Source organism: Uloborus diversus, chromosome 2 (genome assembly GCF_026930045.1).
Source record: "Uloborus diversus isolate 005 chromosome 2, Udiv.v.3.1, whole genome shotgun sequence".
NCBI lineage: Eukaryota > Metazoa > Arthropoda > Arachnida > Araneae > Uloboridae > Uloborus > Uloborus diversus.
The window spans coordinates 47,310,275-47,336,685 of NC_072732.1; the positions used below are offsets into that span (position 1 = coordinate 47,310,275).

The following is a 26,411-nucleotide window of genomic DNA, read 5'->3' on the forward strand; positions in this document are numbered from 1 at the left end:
TTTTTTTTTTTTTTGGAATACAGTTTTGAAAAAAAAAAAGATAAAAAGTGGTTGTGTGTGTGGGGGGGGGGGTACTAATCAACAAATTCATGTAAGCTCATTTCAAGCATAGTCATGATCAATTACTACTTACCAGACCATCCCCAGTAAGAGAACCCCATATTTAACTAGTTAGAATCTGAAAAAATGTCATTATTTCATAAGTCAAATTTTATTTAAAAATTCATAAAAATATGATCTTATTGAGATCCCAACTTGAAACTTTGCACAAATAAAAATAAAATACACCCACATTTTTGAGAATTTTAAAAAAAAAATTCATTATACCTTTTCTGAGAAATTTAAACTTAAAATTTAAATTTCATTTCTTAAAAATTACAATTTTTCTGAAATTAGTCATGTTGCATATCCCAACAAACAGCAACTAATTTACTTTAAAATGCTTCTTACCAAATCTTTCTATCTATATTTGGTGCTGAGTTATCGTCGATTTTATGTTCAAGCATCCATGAAAAAAAGAGGGTTTTTTGAAAAATCAAAGTGTCATAAATAAAAAAATAATAGAGATAAAAATCTAAAAATTTGGACTTTTGATTACCTTGAAGGGTACAATCGATGAGCCACATTTCAATGAAATACAAAAAGGTGAGGGAAAAACTTTGGATCACTTGACATGGAATGACCCTTTCGCAAAACGCTAAAATAAAAATAAATAAAAAAAAAACTAATTCTTTTTTCATTTTTAGTTCCATGGAGATGAATGTAAAAAGGCAAAGGATTGAAAAAAAAAAAAACTTTAATAATTTAATCTATCTATTATATTTTGAGGATGAAATTTTTGTATTGTTTTATACTGCAGAAAAAAAAAACTCTATACAAAAATGTTTTATCAAATAAAACATTTTCCCCCCTTCTGTTCATAAACTTTCTGCGGGTTGGAAAAAATATGTTCGCGGAACCGTGGCCCCCGCTCTAACAGGCTGAATTCGCATGCGAGCTCACGGGAGCTCAACTACTGCACTTATTCTCAATTTAATGCGAAATTTTATATACTAGACGGATTTCAGACAATTTCAATTCAGACATTAATATAAGTTCTGAGGACTATAGAGCTCCCTCACTTCTTTCGCTGGAAATTAAACTCTACGCCCAACTATGGGAGCCCTTAGGAAAGGGAGGCAGAGAGGGTCAGAATCTCCTCTAGACATTGGTACGGTCCTTTTTTTTTTAAAATAAAGTTTGAGCATAAATATCATTCAAAACATTTCATCATAAGCCATAAATTAATGACAGCTATTAAAACCTTCTTTGCTTTAAAATGTTTCCAATTTTTATCTGCATTGGTTTTTTAGAATTATAACAATGTATTTTATAACAAATTTCCACCTGTCTTCTGAAGGAAAAAAAAAATATGAATTCCCTTAAAATGGTTAAATGTCCGTCGAATTTTAAAACAAAAAGTTTTCACGAATCTAACTTTCTTTCATCACAGTTGACCACTGTAAACAGAAGGAGAAGAAAGTAAAAGTTTGTTTCTTTAAATTAAAACCGTGAAACATAACCATTTTCTTTGCCTCCTGCTCTGAAATTACACATATGAGCGCCTATGGTTCCAAGAGCTATTTCCATCGCATTTAGCATTACTTCCATAGCAGTTTAAAAATTTATTCGCGAAGTAAAAAGATGTAAAACTAAAGAAATAAATAAAAAGAATAAAATGATGTATCAAGCAGAAAATCATTTTGTTTTTCATTTGCCTTGATGCATTTTTAATGTTTTCCAAAAATTGAAATATAGCGCCAAAGCGTCTAACTAATTTCGCCAATGACTAGTGAGCAACAAACTGACATCTTATAACCCTATTTATCTCAAAGCGTCCAATTGTGTCCGCCCAGTAGTGTTCTCACTTCTCAACAAAAAGCGCTTTTTCAGCAGTACTGTACAGTCGGGGTCTGAAAATCGGCTCCTCCCTTGCCCAGAAAGGAAAAATAATAAAAGAAAAAAAGTCCCGCCCGGAAATGACCCCAGGAAGCAAGACGGGGATGGAAAGAAGCATGGCATATGGAGTGCATCGTGTCACGTGGCAGTCCTTCCGCAAGGGAGGGGGAAACAGGGAAAAGTGTCCCCTCCATGAATCTGCGGGATGCATCAAGGGGACGTTTTGCACTTCTCCCTTTCCTTCCCGAAAGTCCCTTTAAAAAGCAAAAGCTGCACCCTTCTCCGCTCCCCTCCCCTCTTTTTTTTGGTGAATGTGGTTTTTTGAGCGAGGCTTAGAGAAGATGTACACAACCCGTCGATCTCAAAACCATTTTCAGTCGATCTGGGCAATATTCTTGACCATGGTTTTTGCGAGAATACCATTTCTCAAACAACAGAGATAAATCAAACAACTGACGATTTGTCACTGTGGCGACAAAAATTCCGCCCTCTAAATAAATATTAAAAACAACCGTTGTCGCGGTAATCTGAAAAATCAGAACAAAATTAACTTGGTCAAGTGAGGATAATAGGGCCATACCATGCCAAATCAACGAACCTTTGAAATTGACCCATCGTCGACTTCTACAAATTTACAGGAATGAGTCTACCCTCGTGATAATAGAAAAAAAAATAGTTTTTTTTAAAGATTTTTTTAACCATTAGTTGTGCGAGACCTCCCAAAGTACTCGAAAAGAGGCAAAAAGTGACATTTTGGTAGTTACAAGAATTCTTTTTTCTCAGCTCCTGTAGGAGCTAGAGTGTCGTATTAGGTGTCACTTTAAAATTTTTTTAATGGGTTTTCACATGATATGTCACTTGGGAAAATCGCGTGACATTTATATTTCAAGGTCATGTAAAACATTATTTGACCTTGAATACCTTAAAAAGTAGATTTTTTAAAAATCTGAAATATATATATATATATATATATATATATATATATATATATATATATTGCTTAGTAATGTGATAAAAATTTCAGAATGGGACTGCAATGGGATCGAACTGAAAATTAATTATTCCTTTTCAACTTGTAACCGCAATTTGGGAAAATTGCAATATTCTGCGAAATTGAAAAATATCATAATTAATTTTCAGTAGAATCCCATTGCTGTCCCATTCTGAAATTTTTACCACGTGTAGACCACATTTGTAAGCGAAAAATATGTATATTTCAGATCTTTAAACTCTTCTTTTTAAGGTACTCAAGGTCAAATAATGTTTTGCATGACCTTGAAATATTAGTTTCACGTTATCTTGCAAAGCGGCATATCACGTAAAAGCATACTAAAACAGCTTTAAGTGACACCTAGTACGACACTCTATAGCTGTTATAGGAGCGGAGAAAAACTAATTTTTGTAACTACCAAAATGTCACTTTTTGCCGTTTTTTGAGAACTTTGGGTTGTCTCACACAAAAAACTAATGGTAAAAAAAATCTTAAAAAAAAAACTATTGTCGATCATCACGTAAGTAGACTCATTCCTGTTAATTTTGTAGAAATCGACGATGGGTCAATTTTAGAGGTTCGTTGATTTGGCGTGGAATGAGCCAATAAACATTTCGTGATTGCTCAAAACGACAAAAAAAGAAAGAAAAAAAAAAAAAAGAAAAATGAAGAACGAAAAAATTTCAGAACATATTCACCAGCATATTACGAACATTTAATATTGATTGCTTGTATGATGATTCGATCTTCATTAATCATTATCCTCATGTCTTAGCAGAGCTTAAAAATATTAACACACACACACACACACGACGAACATAAGAATATTTGAGAATGAGGACTACAACTCTTGTGTAGACCCAATTTGAAGATAAATCATAAAAAAGAGCTATCTCCATCTCCGCACCTCTTTTTATCGCTTCTTCGAAAGGTTTACAGCATCAATAAAACTTCTTTCTTTTATGAGTCCTTTAATCTCAAATAACAGTTTTAAATCTGACCTTGAAGAGAGGGACCTATGGTCAGCAGGGGCTCTGGCGACACGACTCACTCTTCCGGACAGTTAAAAGTATAGGATTTCGTTTCTTTGAAATATAAGTTGACTCGAGTTCAAAGTTTACTCCTAGAATGTTTTACGGTTTTCTCTCCACCCTTCATCCGGTGAGATATGATCTCCCGCCCCTTTCTCAACTTCGGAAACTTTATCAACTGTTCAGTCGTTCAGAACTGGTTCAGAACACTCGTAAGTTTTAAAACAGAAAAAAAAAAAAAAAAACCCTTATCGCTATTAAACCACTAAATGGTGATCAAATAGCTGATAACGTTAGGTGTAGCTTTTACTTCCTCACGTAAAAATAAACATTCATCCAAAAAAAGAAATTTGTCAGCTTATGTCGCTTACAGATTAAATGCTTCACAGTTACATTCTCATGTTCATTATTTAAACCCTCTTTGATTAAACTTTCCGATGACGGATCAGGTTTTAGAACTTCACACAGTTGTACTGGTTTATAACAAGCGCAAAAGGACCGCGATATTTGCTCATTATAACCAAGTGTTCGTAAAATGTGAGTTCATGAAAAAAATCATAAAAATTCATCATAGTTGCTTTTTTTTCTTCATTTTAATCAATGTTCAGTCCCAAATAAGTTGGTTATTTTGCTTTGAACTGTCTGAATATCTGTTTCTTACGTCATTGTTTTTGAGGAAATTGCACAGGCGAACCAATTGACATATTAATTTTCTACTACGTGCAAAGTCGTGCAAGTACCACACAAGTTTTAAATAAAAATTAGGTGGCTATTATTTACTCTAGAAATACAATGATCAGGAATTACCCCGAATCACCAAATGCTGAGACGAAAATTTTAATCCAAGGAAGTTTTCTTCGTTCTAAAAAGCCATTTTGTACTTCCAGAAAGCCATTGCACCGATACTTAGAAATATTTTGGAGTATGGTTCTTCTGGTTTTAAATAGATTTTTATTATTATTTTTTTTTTTGTTATAAATTAAAATTCATTTTTGAAGTTCTTTTGACTAATAAAGAATAACAAACTTTGATTAAGGACAGGAATTATCATAAGTTAGAAGTAGCTCAAGGTTTAGTAAAAGATTCTTTCAGTGCAAACACAAAACTAGGACTTGAAAAAGACTGAAGATAGTGTTGGGGTATTCATCTTCCTCCAATTCAAAGGCGCCGAAAGGCCAAGCACATTCACAGACTGTAACTAATTGCCAAGCAAGAATTGTAGCTTATCTTGTAAAAGAGAACGAATCGGCCATCTAATCTCTTACCCTAATCCAAGACTTTCTCGCCGCCGCCGTTCCAATGGCAACTGGAAAAATGTGTTTTATTTGGAAAACCTGCTAGAATTTGTATTGAGTGAAATGGAATAGTTCTGAAGACGTTTTGGTGAAAACTGGGATGAGTTAAAATGTAAATTAAAAAAAAAAAAAAAAACAATAATTTATTTTAAAAATTTTGTTATCAAACCGTTTTGTTAACAATATAAAAATTAGCGTCCTGCTAAAGGTGTTCGTATGAATACGGGATCTGATTTACCAATAGGTCCCGATCTTGGGGCAAGGGCGCGTATATAGAGGGGCAAGGGGGGGACTCAACCCTCCCCCCGTTTGAAATGAGAATTTCCTTGCTTTTAGTGCTTTTTTCATTGCAAAAAAATTATAAAAATTTCTTTTCAACCCATTAATGAATAAGTTATTAAAAATATGAAATTTTGATATCTCTAATCTGTACTGAAATCGGTTTCCATGGGGAAAATATTCTGCTAAATCATGGGGAAAAATTCTGAGCCCCCCCCCCTCCTTAAAATTTTGCATGTGGGCGCCCTTGTCTAGGGGCCCCGCTAGCAATCTAGGGGCTCCCCAATATTATTGGCTAATATTTTCAACGACAAGGAAATGACTTTTTTTTAAGGAATTCACAGCAGCAGTACATAAAAAACACGAAACCAATACTTTCTTCTACTGTATTAGATGTAGAAGAGAAAGTAGAAACACATCAGCCCTCATCCCTCACAACCAAATATAAACTTCATTAACGTTTAGGTTATGGCCAGTGTCATGCGTATGTGTCCTTGTTAAATTAAAAAAGAAGCTCAAAATAACACAATTTACACTCTGGTATTACCAAAAAAATAAACGATTGTAACTCCGCAGTACGCTCTTCAATTGTGCAATTCAATGGGTCCTGCAGATGTGTCGGACCCGTGGGCGTTTTTGAGGGGAGAGCAGAAGGGGCCGTGAACCCTCCCAAAAAATATTTTAAACCACTCACTGTGAAAAAGGATTTGAAATTTTCAAACTTTAATTTGTCAATTATTCATAATACTTGGCTTGGGTTCATCCCCAAAAGAAATTTTTATTTTCGTTCCTCATCAGGTCTACTCTGTGCCACAATACCTAAATCGGGCCACATAGACCCTGTTATTTTCTAATTGGCCGGTTCACATTGTTTTTTTGTTTTTTCAATTCGTCAATGTCGGGATTTAATTTTGTAGCAAACTAACACAGCAGAAACCGTATTATAATCTTTATTACTTTTTTGAATTGTTAAATGCCGAATTCCGTCTATTATGAAAAAAAAAAGTTCACATAAAAATGAAAAGCGTAGGAGCAGAAACTCCAATTCAAGCTAAGCCCTGGTCATGTGCCCCATTTTCACCCCTGGGATTTGGAAAGTTAGTCCGGAAAGGTAATATTAAATCTTATTCAATATTTATAATTTGAGGACTGTGAGCTTTCAGGGTTGCAAAAGTGATCTCTTTACAGTTTAACATTTTTCAGTTTTCTTACGCTGGCTCTTACTTTTATTGAGTTTACATGTTCATAAACGTTTTTACATCACAGTAAGCACTGTTTCTGCTTTTTCACAGTCTATTGTTCTTAAACCAGTTCCTATTTGACGCTTTTATGAGTCACAATTCGATGGTAGATAACACAAGCCTTTCTAATCTGATAAGATTTTCTTTTATCTAAAAACACACAATGCATGTTGTACGGATACTTTCTTTGCGCTGCTGTAAAAATGACTCTAAGATGGTCTTGCAAGTGAAAATATTACGTAAAATATGGATCATTTTATGTTATTTGAAACATGGGGAAAAGTGGAGCAAAGTGAAATAGTTAACTTGCGTTTTTTCAAAATGAACAAATTGGAAATTTGTTTTGAAAATTACAGTAAAGAAGTGTATTTTCTAATAAAACTTACTTTGAAACATTGTTTTCATGTTTAGCAATACATTTATATGTGCAATAATAATAATAATAATATTAATAACAATAATAATAAGTTTAAAATTTTCATTTTTTTTTCATCTGAGAAAGTGAAAAATGAGATATTTTTCTAATAAAATGATTTCTATTTGAGAATTAAAACTATTTTTGATCAAATGAAAGAGTAAATAAAAGATTGAATGCAGAAATGAATAGATAATGCAGGAATAAATGAACAAAATAATTAATCAATATTTGAAAAAAATAAGTAACTGAGTGATTATAAAAGTGAATGGGTAAGAAAATAAGGGCATGAAGGAATAAATATAAAGGAATTATCGAATGAAGGTATGAAAACGAATTAATTGATAAGTGAATACGTTGGTGATTTCATAAACGATTGAATATTCGTAGGTCGAAATTAATATTTGAAATGTTAATTGGAAGAGCTTTATCATTTTATTGCCTAGGCCTGCTACAAGCTGTATTTGTGTTTGAGTGGGTAATGAAAATTAATGCCTTATAAAGAAAAACCGTTATTTTATTTGAATGGCATTGCATTACACAGAACTAGTATTGCACTTTATAATCTACTAGTGGCACCCACGCACGGCTTTGCCCGTAATAGAAAAATTAAAAGGTCCTTTGGTTCGCCTGTATATTAACAAATAATGTGTGGTGAATTTTCTCGTCAATTGGCTTGTACCCGTGTTACGGTTCCACGTTATGATAATTTCGTATCTCGCCAATTGGCTTGTGCCAATGTTACGGCTCCACGTAATGATAATTTCGTAATTTACTCGTCCATCTTATGATAGTTTTGTTCCTAAAATTGCAATAGAAAAAGAATCACATCGAATTTTCAAAAAATCGCTTCGAGGTGCACACCCCCATGCTACAAACTAACTTTGTGTCAAATCTCATGAAAATCGGCCGAACGGTCTAGGTGCTATGCGCATCACAGAGATCCAGATATCCTACAGACATCCAGACATCCTCCGGACATCCTGACAGAGAGACTTTCAGCTTTATTATTAGTAATAAAGATAAAGAATATATATTTTGCAATACACATACATAGTTGTGTGTCTTGTACTTTGCACTGTACAATATAAAAACACCTATTCGCAATACAAAACGGAACAGCCAGTGTATTTTATGTATAATCCTTTCTGCAAAATCTGAACCACTTGCGACTCATTCCTAATTGCTGGACTTTTATCATAGAAATGACTTCACAATAGGTCCTTTTAGTCGCTGCTAAAATGCAGCTTGTTTGATTCTGACGGCTGTTGTAGAGTTTCCCATCGCTTAATTAGCATGTCTCCCGCATTATCTCCCTCTCTTCCGGCGTTCCACTTAGAATTTCTCGAGATAAGTCCGAATAGAAAGGATGTCTGTTTCTTGTTTACTTTTAGAAGAAGCTTTCTAAATCTTAATTTCATTGTTTATGCACTTCTAATTCGCAAAAGAGGAGTAGGATCTGGAAACCTCACAGGATGATGACATTGACCTCAGGGCCTGATTACCGCACAAACCAACTAGGCCTGGGCCTGGGGCCCCATCTTCCTATGGGCCCCCAAATTACTTGAAGCATTACGCATTGCATTACAACTATGCGAAAAACATATTTATTTTTTCAGTTATAATAAAAAACTAATGACTTTTTAATTGGAAAAGACTTTCCTTAAAGGGGAATTTTTATTAATTCTGCCAGTAGCGAATTTACCATGTCACAATTATGAGGTGCCTCAAAGGGGATTCATGTGAATGTACATAATAAATGATTTGCATAGTTCTGTGATAGACAATGTGGCCCCCAACAAGGCATTCTGACTGAGCTTGAGTCTTCAGGGGGCCTCGAAGTTTTTGCAAGCATAGGGCTTCACTTTTAGTTAGTCGGGCTTTGACTGACTTACGAAATCTCGTTTGAAGATGTCAAATGTAAAAATCGTAATAGAATTATCCTCATATACTTCATAGCCAATGATCGAGTGACACTCTTGACGTCATCAACAATGAAACTTGCACCACGGCAGGATAATTTGATAATATGATTTGGTAATGTTTAACACGCAGGGAAAGGCTTTATTGTGACAAGGCTGAACTGGATCCGGTAACTTCGCTGTTTTACTGGTAAGACTGTCATTTCAGGGGAATGAAGAAACGAAAAATGAGTCGACAATGAACGCTATCTAATGGAGTTTAGGGTTAATCCACTGGCGTTAAGGTTAAAATCTTGAAATTTCAACTATCAAAATATCACCAAACATGCAATGGCTTCGTTCAAACGTAGAAGCAGTTTTCACCCATCTTATCTTGACAGGCGATTTTCTAGCTATAACTGCTTTTGAAATTTACATTTGTTTGAAAAATCAATTAAATTTTCCTTAACTGGAAAATATATTTGTTTATTTTTTAGTATTTAGTACCTTCCTCGAAAACATGGATTTATTTATTTATTTATTTTACCAAATAATAATAATAATAACAATAATAATAATAAATTTATTGATACAAAAACAATAATAATAATTATATAATAATTATATTATTATTGTTATCATCATCATCATTATCATTATTGGTTATTATTTTAATTATTATTATTTTAAAACTTAATTTCTTGTACACTCACTTTTTTCTGCATTTTATTACGTACTAGTGGTACCCACAGGGCTTTACCCGTAGTTGAAAATTAAAAGGTCATTCGGTTCGCCTGTATATTGACAAATAGTGGATAACGAATTTCTCGCCAATTGGCTATGTTCATTCGCTCTTTCATTCCACGTCATGATAATTTCGTAATTTACTCGTCCATCTTATGATAATTTTGCTTCGGAAAATGTTCTTAAAATTGAAATAGAAGAGGAACAAAATTGAATTTTCGAAAAATCGCTTCGAGGTGCACACCCCATGCTACAAACTAACTTTGTAGCAAATTTCATGAAAATCGACCGAACGGTCTAGGCGCTATGCGCGTCACCGAAATCCAGATATCCTACATACATCCAGACAGAGAGACTTTGAGCTTCATTATTAGTAAACATAAAGAAGACTTTAAATTATCTTTGAAATCCTAGACACTTTACAAAAAATTTAAATTTTTCTGTAAGTGTCACCAATCCTTCGTCAGATGGAAGATGAAATTAATTACAGATTTAAAAAGAATTTCTTCACATAATGTTGAGAACCGTCCTGATTTTTTGAAACGAATTTTTAAATCAGATTAGGGTAATTTTTTAAATCGTATTTTCTTTAAATTCTAGGTAATATCATATTTAAGTAAATTTTTACGAATTACTGTCGTGCTTTTAATTTTATTGAAGAAGTTAAGTGGTGTAATACTTTTTATTATTATTATTATTGTCAATTATCATGATAACGTGTTAAAAACTTGGTTACTAAATCTTTTACGGCACATATTTTGTTACAGCCTGTGCATTTTTTTCCTTTTCGGACTTGGAATAGGCGGAGTACAGTATTGAGCATAAATATGCTATGAATCGAAGGTGGAGGCACTTATTTAGACCTTACAGTGACCTATAGTGAAGAAAAAATATCATTCATTCAGAGCTTTTTTTGTTTTGTAGTTTCATGTTGAAATGTATCTCAGTTAGCTCTCAATTTCTTCTTTTTCTGTTATTCTTATTCGTCATTTACTTGTTTGTATTCATAAATTTTTAAAAGTACTTCCTATGGTGTGAATGTGCCTATGAATTTCTTTCCTTCTCTTTTATTTTTCAGCAGTAGAACAGTTTAACCCTGCACTGTAAAAAAAATCCGAAACGTTACTGGTTCTTTCTGTGGAACGTTTTGGGATTTCACAAGTTTTCACCTATTTCCCCGTAAAATCAAGTACCTTCGCAAAATAGTTTCCTGAATTGCTACAAGTTACACGAATGCAGACATTTCACTGGTGTGAAATATATTTTTAGCTACCAGTTTAAAGATTTAATGAGCGTGTTTATTAAGTGTATCGATTAGCTTGATTACGGCCCGTCCAAACTGACTAAACCCCTTATGGGAGCGAATAAGTCATTGGATAGATGCAGTTTTGCATTGCATTGCAAAGTTTGAAATTATCTGTTCGCGTTGGCCGTGAATGCTATAAAGCTGTAGGAGCCTTCTTGGTGAGTCACGAAGGTTTATTAAACCTTACTAGTTTTCTATTGCATTAAACCTACCTAGTTTTTCTTGAAGGTTCCTGAGACATGAGTGGCATTAACCGGAGAGATATCTCAATTCTTCAGAAAGATTACTGACTTTTGCCTGAAAACGTTCCCGGTTTTTGCAAGATATTGTTACAAATTCTGTAAATAGTAATTATTGTAGTAACGTAGCCTGTAAATAGTTTCCCGTAATGAATATACATCCCCTATACATTCGGCTGAAGTATACGAACCCCCTATTTCTTTTTTTTTTCATTGATAAAATTTGTGAATGAAATAAGATAACGGTCTACGATTTTCGAGAAGCATTTGGAATCTTGTGGAATATTTGAGAGCTTTCTTTTCGGTGTGTATAAAAGCCGTTATGCATGATAAAAAGTTAGTTTCGATTGAGAATTGGTACTGAGAGTGTATTAGCTCTGTTTATTGCGAGGCATTTCGCTGTGTTGTTTTTCGTATTTGGAAGTAAATACGTGTGTAACGTTGAGTTTACGATGTTGTGTGATATTTGCTTAATTGCTGATGATTAATTTAGCAGTTGTTGACGCTCTGTCCTGTACATAGTGTAAATAAATTTCCTGTCTTTTTTAATCAAGAACTGTGTCGTCCTTTCAAGAAAGTTGGAAGTCGCGCCGGATCTGTTACAATATGTTACTGGCAGAAATTGGGCACATCAGCTGCCCATTATTTCTCAGGAACGTTTCTGAATCGTTTTTACAGTGTGTAAGAACCATGGCGCATATGTGTGCAGCGCCTGATTACTGAATAGCCTAACTAGACCATGACCTAAGGCCCCTGCTTTTTAGGGGTCCCAAATGGTTAAAATTGTTTTAGTCAACTGCTAATATTGTAAAGTTTGACTACGGAGGGGAGGGGGGGGGGGCAAAAAAGTGCCTGGCCTAAGGCTTTCCGATTTCTAAATTGGACCCATGTTTCCTAAGTTCAAAGTTTGTTTTATTCATTATCGCACACAAACAATTTATAAATTACATTTTTTTCGTGGTACTGAAGCATCAGAAAGTCCCCGGCATTCATTTGAATTTTGACGTCTTGAATTCAAATACTATTTTCACGAATTGCTTTCGGATCCTATTCGTTGGGTTTTTTTGTTTCTACAAATGACTCCTGTCGCAACCATAATTGCGAAAAACGTAATTTGAATTCAAGACGTCCCAATTCAAATTAATGATGGATTCTGTTTTTGTTGGATTGAGTATTGTGTAAAGTAGAGAAGGCCGGGTATAAACAAAGTCGATTCTGCGGGACATGGACGCCACCACCTAAGAGGAGATACAAGCTCGCGGAGACCCGTGGACCAGAGGAGTTGGCATAATAAAGTAGAAAAATAAAACCAAATGAACATCAACTACTGTCAACTGATAGCAATAAGCAATTCGTCATTGCTCAAAAATTAACTATTGTTTAAAAAAATAGACTGAAATTTTATTTTGAAAATATCGCAAAGAAAATTACATCGAATGAAAACATATCATTCATATTGTCTTGGTTTTACTTTTATTCAAGATTACTTTATCATTGGAGACTTAATATAGGTAACGTCATTAATTATCCAAGTATTTCTGAATAGAATAATAAATTAGCTAAATTTTAGAAAATTATTATAGTTTTGGATTTTTAATGGACCATGTAGACACACATATCCTATCCATTTAGAAAAAGATCTTCTAAACCAATTTTCACAAAACTTGTCGGACATGCTATTTACGTGGCCATTTAATGGTTTCATGTTTAAAAAATGTCCATCCTCTTCCGAAAAGCTTTTATGGTCCTTAAATAGTTAAACCACTGCTATTGTTTGTGCTGTTTTTCACTCCGAGTTCTTCATTTTGCTCAGTGAGTGAAAAGAAAGCGAGTTTGACAAAGCATAAAACATCTTTCTTAGCTATCCGTTTCATTTTTCTTTTCACTTAACTCTTTCAGGAGTTCATTCCCGTGTTATCAATTTAACGAATCACAAAAGTCACATCCGCTTCGTTGAGAAGCAAACGACAAATAGCCACGGAAGCAGATCCAGCACAAAAGCTCCCAGTTTCGAAAACTTTAATTGCATCGAAAATTGACTACATTTTTTCTCCGATCCGTTGAAAATAACACGGCGGCTTTAGAAAATACAAGACCCAAAAGATATCCTTTCAACAGTGCATGCCGGGAGTCGTATGACGCAACTACCAACTCAAAAGGCTACTTTCAGTTCTTTGTCGAAATTCTTGGCGATTTTATTAGTAAAAATCAAAAGGCAAAACTGGAGAAATTTTTTAACTGCCAGTGGCTGGTAGTAACTATTTCATTAATAGTCTTTTTTTTTCCCTAAATAGTGGCCACATTTTCACTTTTTTTAAACTCAAAATGCTTACCGAGAAGTAGGGGAATTTGGGGCAAAGTGAAATGGTGAAATATTTGCTCTGCTTTTAGTGCCAGCTATCTAGTAATATTGTAACTATACTATAGTAACACGTTTAGTCCATTCCAGTCAAAAAAAAAAAAAAAAAACTCTGAAAATCAAAGAGTATGATAATACAAGCAATTTTTAAAAATTGATGCTCCTATTTTAATAATTTGTTGCAAGAGAAAAATTTTTTTGTTGACATTAAATAATAAAGTTCTTGTTATTAACATTTTAAGTATTAATTGAGGCCTGCTAGCATTTAGTGCAGTATTTATTTGTTTAATATTAAGCTTATTTGTATTTTAAATGCTTTGTGCAGTTAGTCAAGTGCATGCAGGGCAAAGTGGATGGGGCAAAGGAAAATAGATTATTTCATTTATTTATTTAATCTTTTATCAAATCAATGTACTTTTTTTATTAATCATGTCATTTACATTCATTCACAATTTTTCTAATTCATTCAGTATTTTACTAACTTCTTATTTGTTTTTCTCATTTATTCATTTATTTATTTATTTATTCGTTCATTGTTTCATTCTCTTTTCATTTATTCATTCATTCCTTTATTTACTCATTTATTGATAAAAAATGTCTTTAATTATCGAATAAAAATATTTCATTAGAAAAATATTTTATTTTTCACTTTGCTCCGTTAAAATTCCACCTTTTTTTGAAGGTACAAATTTATTGCCAAAAATAAAAAAAGATGTTTCAATGCAAGTGTTGTTGTAAAATATATAGGGTTAAAGGGAGCACATGTAAATATGGCATATTTTACCAGGATAACTTCAAGAGAAAAATCCTGAAAAATTATCAAGCTATGTCCGTACCTGTACTACTTCTTAGCCAAACTTTTAGAGCAATGAGCCAGTTTATGTTCCTGCGTTGACAGCTACTTTGTTTTAGAAGATGCTGATGTACTTTTATCACTCTCCTCTTCACGTAGAAACATATTTTAAACTAACTAGTAAGCTAAAATTAATTATTTTAAATCATTATATGAAGATTCAAGTAAATTTATGACAATGTTTAATTTTTTAAATTAAGTTAAGAATTATTTAGTTTTGAAAATTAGTTCTAAGGTAGATGACGGGGCACTTGTGAACACAAATTGTAGGCGCACATGTGAACAGTTCCCATATCCTCTACTTCTCTGCAATATAGTATTAGTGTAGAGTTATTATAAGTGTTAAAAATGATGTAAAGATTTATAATTATTATTTTTGTATAATCAGTATGCAAATTAAGTGTTCATTATTATTACATTATTATTAATTAATTATTTGTTTAATTCATTACTTTTCCTTTTTAAATTCTTTGTTATTAAATAGTTGGCTAACTATTTAATAACAAAATTGGCTAAATAGTTGTTTAGTGTTACATAATATTTAAAAAAAAAAAGTCCTTTAACTAAAAACTGAAGTTTCAAATAATTTTGAAAATTCATCATCATATTCTGTTTGAAGCTTAAATTCGCTGTATAACAAGATACAAAAAAAAAGTTTTCATAATAAAATATTCTTTGTATTGTTTAGTCTCATAAGTTTTCTTCTTGTCAATCCAGTGATTAGAACATGCTGCGAAAGTTTACAATTTGACAGTTATTAGAGTTATACAGGGTGTCCGAAAAGTCCTTGACACATTTACAAAAACCATAGAAAAGCAATAAATTGTCGTATGAATATGCAGTTTGCGTCATAATACTTTACAAGTTCAAGAGTTTTTTTTATGACATCATAAAAAATTTAATAAAAAATATTTACTTATAAATATTTAATAATAAATACTTCTGCCGTTTATATATTTTTCATACTTCTTTATTTTTGCTCTTCATACACTGCTATACAGCAATGTATGAAGAGCACTTTCAACAACCTCAAAAATAGCTTACAAACAGTAACTTCAGAATTATTGAATGTTTAACTATGCACAATGTCAACTTTTTTGTGTGTAAAATACAAAGAACGAAACGTATTTCGTTGTCTTACCCGGAGAGTATAGCACTAGATCTTTTATTATTACATTTTTTTTATGATGTCATTAAAAAAGAAAAAGAAAAAAAAAACAAAAAACTCTTGAACTTGTAAAGTATTATAGGCCAAACTGCATATTCATACAGCAATTTATTGCTTTTCTATGATTTTTTTAAATGTGTCAAGGACTTTTCGACCACCCTGTATAATTCGGAAAAAATATTTTCTTACTGACAGTTACTGTACAATTTAAAATGACTAAGTAATGGTTACAAACCTTTCAATGTAATTGGTATATACGTATACGTTTTAGATTAAAGAGTTTTTCGTTGAAATGATTCGTTGAAAGAATTTTTCGTTGATGCTTGTCCTGCATTTTTCAATCATGTTCATATGTGCCCCAGGCTTGTTCACATGTACCCCCCTATAGGAGCACGTGTGAACAATTGAAGACAGTTTTTAAAAATTCCATGAAGTAAAGAAATATTTTTTAATAAAATCTGAAAAAAATCCAGGGCACAAAGTAAAGACTATTCAATCATGGGGATACTTTTTCTCTGAGAAATTGATAATATTTTTTGAGAAATTATGAAATGAAAAAAAAATGTTCACATGTGCCCCCTTTTCTCCTATTGTTCTTTATTTTTGTACCGTAATTTTCAGAACAAATTTCCTACTTGTTTACTTTTGCGCTGAAGAGTAAAATATAATAACACAACGTGAAAATACCCGAATTGTCGAATCTCTTTCCATCCATGAGGTCACTTCTTTAGCATTGGAAAAGGACTTGCTAAAACTCCGAAATACGTGTTTGCAGTTTCCTCAAAAATTTGTGCATTTTAAAGTTGCTTTACTATTGTTTACTAAACGATATTTTTCAACACATTGTTGAAGTTATAATTCTAAATAGATTAATTAATGTAAGTAATTAGTTCATGTAGACTGCTTCTCAATTTTGGGGAAAATTATTTCCTGGGGATATTTCAATAATTGGGAATCTGACGCGGTCGTCTCATTTTTGGCGTAAATAATTTTATTTTGGTAACCCTGCGGATTTATAGTAACCCTATGTAAATAGATGTTTCCGATCTCTTTGTTTTGATTTGCAAAGAAAAATACCTCTCGCGCAGGCGCTGGGGCCAAAAATTGACGCCGATGAAGAAAGATCGCCAGATTCCCAATTATCAAAATATCCCCTATTTCCCCAATTAATCAATGAAGTTTGTACACTTTAAGGTTACTAATTAATTAATTAAGTAATTAATCTCTTTTTGTTTTGAGGTGGTGGTTGACTCATATGTTTTTAGGCGCACCTTTTTTTTTATTTATTTATTCACTCGGTGGCTAGTAACGACCGCTGGTTTTTACTTTTAGTAAAAATTGTAACCAGATGAAATGTTTTGTGACTTTCCATGTGCATCGGAATCGAATTATTTATAAACGACCGTCTGGACTTTACACAGTCCTTTTTTACGTGAAAGCAGTAACCTGCACACAACATCCAGCATCTAGCATATTAGCTTACAGCATCCAGCTCCTGGCATTCATTTGAATTTCGACGTCTTCAATTCAAATTATGGTTGCTATAAAAACTATTATTAAAAACAAGAAACCCAACGATAAGGTTCTACCACAATTCGTGATAGCGAAAAACATAATTTGAATACAAGATCTCAAAATTCAAACTATTTTTTTTTTAATCACTTAAACTTTTTTTCACTTTTACTTTTGTTAGTGTGGGACACGTGTTAATATAGAAATACTTTTATGTAAACGATCACAAAATACATTAAATGCTCAATATAATTTTAAATGCTCAAGTATTACGCTAACAACGGCATGGAATATGCGGTAACATTTTACTTGGCAGACATTCTAACAAATTTTTACGCACTTAAATGAATTTTCGTTATAGTGTCATAGTCCCAACAATTTTAAGCAGGTCAAAATGTTTTTAAAAATTGCGAAAGGAGCTGAGTATGTCAACGAGGGATGCGCAGGATTTAGAAAAGGGAGATCAAAAAAGTAAAAGAAAATTGAGAGCCACCGCAAGATCAATTTTTTCCTTACTATTTTGCGGACAGTTTTTGTGATTATAATGAGAAAAACAATCTGAAGAATTACTTACATTTCACTTCCTTACATTACAAACGTGTCTGCAGCAAAACCTGTTTTCCAAAGTTGATGAAACTTTCGCCTAAAAAATTGAAGTTTAAACTTCACCTTATTATTTTCGCATCAAATTTGAATGTTATATCTTTCACGAGTACATAATCTTTTAATTAACAAAGTCCCGCCCCCCCTTTTTTTTTTGTTCTTTTTTTTAATTGCATTCATTTGTTAATTTTACCTGGTGTAAATAACAAAAATAGAAATTAAAAAAAAAAAAGAAAAATTAATTTGAATTTTGACATCTTGAATTCAAATAATGTTTTTCGCAATCACGAGTGTGTGTTTGTGTGTGGGGGTATGTGTGTTTGTGTGTAGGGGGTATGTGTATGTGTGTAGGCATATGTGTTTGTGTCTGTGTGCAGGGATGAATGTGTGGGTAGTTGTGTGTATGTGTATATGTCTGTATGTATGTGTATGTGTGTGTAGGTGTTTGTGTGTGGAGGGTATGAGTGTTTGTGTGTATGGGTATGTGTATGTGTGTGTAGGCATATGTGTTTGTGTCTGTGTGCAGGCATGAATGTGTGGGTAGTTGTGTGTATGTGTATGTTTTTGTGTGTGTGTGTATGCGCAGGTGTCTGTATGTATGCGCATGCGTATGTGTATTAGGTGTATGTGTGTATGTGTTTGTGTGCGTGTGTGTATGTGTGCGTGTGTAGTTGTGTATGTATGCGCGTGTGTGTAGGACATGGATGCAACCTGGAGACGGCTTTCGCTATAATAGGAGCTGCATCGTGAGGAGCCGGTCGACGGTGATGCTGCGGAGGGTGGCGGTGGGAAAATAAAATGATAGGACGCCAAAAACAGTCAAATAAAAGCAATAAGCAATCGTGATTGCTCAAAAAAAAAAAAAAAAAAAAATCTGATTTTAAAAAGTCCTTATTTGTACTAAATCACAAATCATGGAATATTTTACAATTTTAAAAGTTTTTCTTTATTTTATTTACCAGCATATAAATTTAAAATAACTCTTCTAATTATTTAACGCAATAAACACATGTGTTATGTGTAAATACTCGTATCGGTTTTACGAAATACTGCACATTTGTTCCCTGCTATATAGTCTTCTTTATTTTTTATATTTATTTATTTAATTATTTTTTGAGATTCACGGGCATTAAAATTGAACGTTATTTTTTAGGTGCTGAGTTAAAAAAAATTAATAATCATAGTGTCAATAACAAAATGATTTCAATAAGACATTTCAAAAATCAAGCTGCGTAAAAACTTCCTTTAGCTATTCAAATTCTGACAAAAAAAAGGAACAATAGCTATAAATTGTATCGATGATGTAGATGATAATTTTATAAATTAATGAGCCAAAATTTGAATATGCAATGCTTAACATCAATAAGGGCAGAAAGTGTTCATCATTTCGTTGTCATAGCCATTCTGTCAATAAACTCGCAGGATAGGTTGAAAGTTCTCTTCCTGTTTTCTATTTACGCAAATCCATTTTCACTTTGGCGACGTGTTTGGCGACGGCGGAACTACACGCTTTGGCAACCTCTGTAGAGAGATGGCTCCAGGTGCCGGGTCGGGGAAAAGGGAGGGATGTCCAGAAAAGTTTTATTGTGCCGACGCGCTGCTCACAGTGAGCTGCACAGCGGACGAAGTGTAAAGCGTGTTGTTGCTCTTTCATGTGTTTCCCCAAGTTCGGTGAATTTACCAAGGCCGACGATGACGATTTTGTTCGGAATTGTGACTTTGTGACGAAGGGACTTTTGATTGAAATGCGCGGTTTTTCACCTATTTTGTTGGGCAACCGACGGAAGGGTAAGTGGATATTTATTTTAGTGTTATAATAATTGTTATCTAATACTTCTTTTAGGTTGCTAGGGTTAAGAAACGTCTACAAACATTTGAGATTGTTTGCAATGGAATGAAATCTCAGGACAAAGAAAACAACAAATATTTTCATAGTTTGTTTCCTAGTGCTTAGAATAGAGATCTCTAATTGACATTTTTGAAGTTTCAACCCGGATAACATTTTACAAGGATTTTACCGCGAATTTGGTACCTCACAGGTAGAATGAAAGGGAGCATCAGTAATAATAATCTAATTAGAGAAGTGCTCTTTTCATTCTATGAGTACGATATTTGTTCAGCCGCTGAGAACCTAGGCCACTTGTCAGTTTGGTCGCCGGGCAGGTCCCTCTTCTCATAAAAAACTTATATTACTCCAATTCCGAGGTGGGTCACCCCAAGGGCCGGGCTCCTAGTTTCCGACGAGGCTAGCATGGCCTCTAGTCGGCCTTGTATTTGTCGCACTTAAATGAAATCGACAGGCATACCAAGCATCAGTGCTTTCTCATTTATCATAATGGGGCCGTTTCCAAAATTTTAAAAATACTTTTTTCTGAAAGAGCATGCTTAAAAACATAGGATCTGATCATTTTTAAATAATTTATTTAAGGTTAATATTTAAAAAAAAATAACTTAAATCGTTGCGCTTTCATTGTGACATCACAAATGATGAAATGCCATTCAATGTTGCCATTCACAGAACAAAATATTTAATTCGCATTTTTACTCACGTGTATTGGCAATGATATGGTTGATAGCAAGCGTAGAGCGCAATTTTAATTCGCTGCTTGATTATCATAACGTGGAAACGTAGTAGAAAGATGCGCCAAATTGCATCATTTGTGAAGTCATAAAGACCACGCTTTGTTTGAAAAATCGGACATTTTAAAAAATTAATTAAAAAAAAAAACTGTTGGGAAAACAAAAGTATTTTCAGGGTCCATGTAATTTTTTTTTTTTTTTTTTGTTCATTCTATCCATTTCAATGACTAAAAGTAGTACTTTTGACTGAAGGAAACCACCCCATTGTTAACTTTATTAAATAGTTGAACATTCTATGCTTGATTTATTTTGATATACGTGCTAAAAATGAGGTATTAGATATTAAATTCATCATATGCAAGAATAAGCCACATTAATGCGAATTCAACATTGGTTTATTATGTGCCTAATCCTCTTTCCTTCATCTTCTATATATATAAAAATGGTGTTTGGTAAATTTGTTCCCTAAGATCTCAGAAACTACCCGGCAGATTTGGCTGAAACTTTCACCGTTTGTTCAGTTTGGTACTGGGAAGGTTTATAGACCAGTTCGAAAAAAATCCGATTGATAGTTCCCTTTTTGTTCCAATTTTAGTCCCAATTTTCGCATAAATGCTCCAATATGTGGGGTGGAAAAAAAACGTGCACATATTAACATTATATGTCCATCGAAAGCGCCAATTTTTCTGCTGAAGATAGCATCTGTTCGAAGTTTCTAAGTTGTATAAAAAACGAGTTATGAGCTTTTTTGTTCCCTGTTCGAAGGCTTTCATCAACCCAAGTCATTATTTAGTGTGTCATCTCAACTCCCAAGAATTGTTGTATTGTTGAATATTTTTGCGCTTCGTCTGACTTTTTGAGGCTTTTCTCAAGTCAAATCTTAAAGTAACGTTTTTCCACAAGATTGGCTAAAAATAAATGGATTTGGCTGATCATTTTACTTTTAAACGGAACTTATGTAATTAATGGTTTATTATTATTATTTATACTGATTGGACACTCGCTCACTATATCCAACCAACCAGCAGAAATATCGCCAGAATTTTTTCAGAAAGATTGCAGCAGCTGATGAATTTGGCAGTTTTTTCCACTGTCGCTGTTTTTGAGCCCAAAGACTACTTAATAATGTTTTTCAGCTTTCACCATGTAAACAAAATATCGCCAATCAAAGATACTTGAAAAAAAAAAAAAAAAAAAAAAAAAAAAACTGTGTAAAGTAATTCAACAACTAAATTAGGCAAATCCATAAACCGCACAAAAACTTCCATTAATTTTTCTTTTTGCATGATTTCAAACAATCGCCAAATTTTACTACTTATTTTGGAAACATTTCGGATAAAACCGTTTAGCGCCTTTTTTTTTTTTTTTTTTTTGGACCAAAAGTATCTCAGCATCTGGCAACAATATTTCTATAATAAAAATTAGTAAGGAGGGGGAGTATTATCGAAAGTGTCCCGAAATGATTCTCGCAAATTTGGTAAGATTTTAAACCGCACCAAGTGCCCACAAAAATTGAAATTTCCCAAAAAAACTAAAGCAAGTGTAAGGGGAACACGGGCGGCTAAATTGTTTAAAACAGTTCGTACATCAATAGCCATACAGAGAAGGTTTTAGATTTAAAAAGAAAAAAAGTACTAACAGATAGATCTTTTTAAACATGTAAAGTTTAATTTCATATTTCGGAAATTCTTCAAATTTGTATATGCTTAAATGTCGTGCTTTCGTTTATAATTTGAATACTATTTTGTTCTTTATATTTATTGCTATTTTAGTTTGATGAGTAAGGAAGAAGCTAGATTTTTAATCACGTCAAAAAGGTTTGTTTTAAATTCTTTCGTTTAAAACAGAAAACAAGGGCAAGTAACAATTATTTCTCATAATTATTACTGACCCAGGCAACACCGGGTATTTTTGCTAGTTTCTTATAAAATTGGAGCGATGAAGTGTTGTGACAAACCAAGGTTTTTTTTCTTCAAAGAAGAAGGATCATATATCCTTTCCATTCGCACATGTTTGATTTATTTCAATGCAATACAAGGAATTTTTATAAAATAGTATTTGAATTTTTCTTTCTTTATTTTGATATGTGAATCGCTCTAAATGTTTCAATCATAAAAATCCTCAAATTCTAAATATTTGTTTTTTCACTATTTTTTTCGGTGCTAAATGAGCAGAATTTTGTACTCCTAGGAAAACATTTTCAACTTGTTTAAAGCTCTTTTACAGTTTTAAATTGTCATAAACTCGCTTTCATAGTTCCTTGCTTTCATGTCATTTACTGTTCTTCAGTTCTACTGTCATTCGTGTAGTGTATGTTAAAAATTCTTATAGAACATACTGTATAGTTACCCTATACTGCTGTGGGTAGGTAAAGGACAGTAACCGCAAATTTTTTATTTATTTATTTATTTATTTGCATTTTTGTCATTTATTGTACGTTATCTTTACTGTACAAGCTTGCTTATTTGGTTTCCGCTGAAAAAAAGGTTTAATTCCAACATTTCCCTATTGTTCGCATTGAATCCAAGTAAAAGTAGAAAAAAAAATTAAATTTAGAAATGCTATTTCCGGAAGTTTTAGTTTTATGAACATTTTTGTCGCAGTTTCTAAGTTCTAAGATTATTTTTTTTGTTTGTCAATGAAATAAATTTCAACATCCCCCTCCCCCCCCCCCCCGCCAAAAAAAAAAATCTTACATGTACTTCTTTTTATATTGTTTATTCTTAATGAAAATCTGAAAATTATTTGTCCTTGTACTACATAAAACTGTTTTTGAGCCATTTGTTTATTTATTAATCATGTCTTCCTATTCAGACTTGAAATTTCATCATGCGAGAACTGTTTTGTGATAAAATTTTATGATTCTTTTTTTTATCTTTGTACTCTTGAATGCAAGTAAAAAAAAGCTCTTGAGTATTTTTTGTTTCAAGAGAAATGTTTATTGGTAATGGAAATTTACAGAAACCTGAAGCATGATAACTTAAAGGAAACGAATTCGATGTCGTTTCGATATTCACTAACAATTTTCTTTTTACACAAAATATACATGTAATTTGCCTCCAAAAATCTTTTAAATTAAAAAAGCATAGGTGAGAGAAATTGCAAGGAGACATTTATCCAATGTTAGAAAATCGATGTTTATGAAAAAGAGTGATAATTTAGTTCTAGATGAGACTTGTGGGCTTCTTAAATACCACTGTGATCTGCTTCTTTGCCTGTAGGGTTCGCAGTCTGAACTTCTCATTTACGCTTCTTTTTTTAGAGAGGATTTTTTTTTTTGGGGGGGGGGGGAGGAAGGGAGAGGTGGTTGAAAAAAAACTGAGCGCAATCTGCTTGCCTACTGTTATGTGAGAAAAAAAATCACAACATTACAACATATTTCTTTTTGTAAATATTAATGACTTCAGGGGGGGGTCCATGGGGTCTGGACCCCCCCCCCCTTCCGAAAGACCCCTGTCCTTTTTTGTCAGTTGCTGCATCTCGCATCAACGAAGTTTTTCCGAAAGATAAGGTTTTTATAAAACGCAGCATTTTCCCTTCAATATTCCCATTAATCAGCAATTTTCTCAGCGCTTGAGTAAATTCAGAACACGAGAACCTCGTGCAACAACTACAGGTTCCCAATTTTCGTCTGCTTTTTGCTTTGTCCGAAACGGGGAAATGTCCCTTTCTTCTTTCAAACCAGCTGGATCGTGTGACCTTGAAATTCAGCCCCTCGCCTTTGGTCCATCAAATTGCCATCGGTAAAGTAAAAACAAGCATTTATTGCCACTTTCATCGTATCCCACAGTCTCATTGGCGTGGTTTTCTTTATTTCTTTCTCCTTTCTTTTTGGATTTTCGTGGATTTCGTAGACGCATGTTGTACGAAAGACAGCCAGAGTGAGGTGTGTTCCTGGTGAATCAGTAACTGAATTCCGATTCTTTTCTGTTTTAACACGCAGTTTTTATCTATATCATACTTATAGGAAACATATCTTGAACAAAATATTGTATGCAAAAGAAAATTAAGTTTACCCAAACTAGGTAAGTCGCAGTGCTCCCTTTTAAAGTTTTCTTAATAATACGAGCAATTTTACGTGTTAATGTGTTTTTCCATTTAAAAACTAATTTTAGATTCTAAGTCAGCGGCGAAAAAAGAAATTCTACACATTCCGTGTGTTTGAGGATGAGGAAAAATAATTATTGATATTTTTTTTTCATTTTAACTCTATATTGTTGGCATGGTTCATTTCAAATTCATTTTATATTTTGATAAAAGTTTTATTTGAACTTTTAGATTATTTTTAACATCTCTCTCCTTTCTGAGTAACAAATTACGTAGATTTTTTACTGATGTTTTCCCCCCAATATTTAAGCATTATCATAGAACATATTAAATGCCCAAAAAAATTCGTGTTTGAAGGTAAAATGAATAAAATAAATGAATAAATAAAACTTGAGGTTGATGTAACAAGCTTTTCGTGGTATCAAAATTTTATAGAAAAATGAAATTGAAAATTACTTGAATATTTTACTGTGATCAGTTTATGAAATTACAAGCTAGGCCATATTTACGTATGTAATAAGTAATTTATTAGAAATTATTACTTTTAAATCTTACTGAATTGTGATTCTATGATCCCAAAAGAAAGCAGTTAGTCAGTTTTTAATTGACGCAAAAATCTCTTATTCGATGTTGTTTTATTAAACATATTTGTATTTGCATCATTGGAATATATTTTTTGATTGTTATTCACTGGTTTTGTACTAAAGAGTTATTTAATTAGCATCTATGCATCCATCTTTAGTAAATTGTGAAGGTAGCATTAAACGTAACAAAAAACAGACATCTGCATTTAACTATAAATTACTATGTGAAAATTACCGCTATTTACTGCGTTACAAGCAAAGAAACAAAAAAGGTGAATACGAGGTAAATTTTTTTGAGTTTTTCGTTTCTATTATTGCCTTTAAAAAAAAAAAGACTCTTATTTTCTTCAAGCTAAAGATATTTACTATTTCTTGCAATAGAGTGTTTTGCTAACATCGTATTAAAGAAAAAAAAATCATTACCTGCGTCGTAAAATATAATATGTATTGTTGTTAAAATTAACAACATGTTGTTAAAATAAAATTACACAGATGCTTAATTTAATTCATTAGGTATACATTCCATTAATCGGCATGCAAAAGATCCCTTAGGTCGTTTGACTGTGAATGCTTTTGACAAAATTAAATTCCTTTCGCAGTTTCGCATCGAAGAGAGTTCAGGTGTCTCCATCTGGTGGAAACTGGGCATCAAATTTTCCTGTGACATTCACATCCGCGCCTTAATGGTGGCATATGCCACCATTTCGTTGGTTCGCACTTGTTCCGCAAAAGGCTAAAGCCTCTAACACAGCCCCAATAGAAAGAAAAAAATAATGATAAAAAACGGCAATACGCCTTTTTCGGTATTTAAATTTTTTTCGAACAGCTTTCACCCTTTGAGAAATAGTGACTTCACTTGAGAACACCATTTATTTCTTGCTTCTCTTTTTTTTCAGCTAACTGAAATCCTGTGTCAGTTGGCTGAAGAAAGAAAAAAAAATATATATATAAAAAAATGGTTGCATCAAAAAAAGCCCCCGTCCCTCAAAGAGTTAATAGTTTGTTCAAGCTTTTAATTGATAATTAGGAATGATAATTAGAAAACGGATAAGATTGGAAATATCATTCTATTTCGTATGATCAAAATAATATTATAAATGTAAATGAATAAAAACTAATTCAAGCTTTTTAAATGAAACCTTGTTAATATTTTCGTTGAGAGAGTTGCGGGGTTTTGCCTGAAATATTGTTCAAATCGGACAGGGTTACGTTATGTAACATTCAGTTATACATTCGACTCCATAGATATAGATTTATTTATCCTCATATAAATAATGCCGATGATCGAGTAACCCACGTGTTTCAACAATGAATTCGCGCCACGG

The 26,411-nt window shown here is 32.9% G+C and overlaps 1 protein-coding gene across 1 annotated transcript in view; it reads left to right on the top strand.

The window, feature by feature from the left end:
* The first annotated feature begins 19,581 nt into the window (after positions 1 to 19,581).
* LOC129216299 (uncharacterized) overlaps positions 19,582 to 26,411 on the top strand; it is a 69,454-nt gene continuing 62,624 nt past the window's right edge. The window contains exon 1 of the mRNA XM_054850509.1: positions 19,582 to 19,663. Within this exon, the coding sequence (XP_054706484.1) occupies positions 19,621 to 19,663 (43 nt within the window). The 5' untranslated portion in view covers positions 19,582 to 19,620. The remainder of the gene's footprint in view (positions 19,664 to 26,411) is intronic.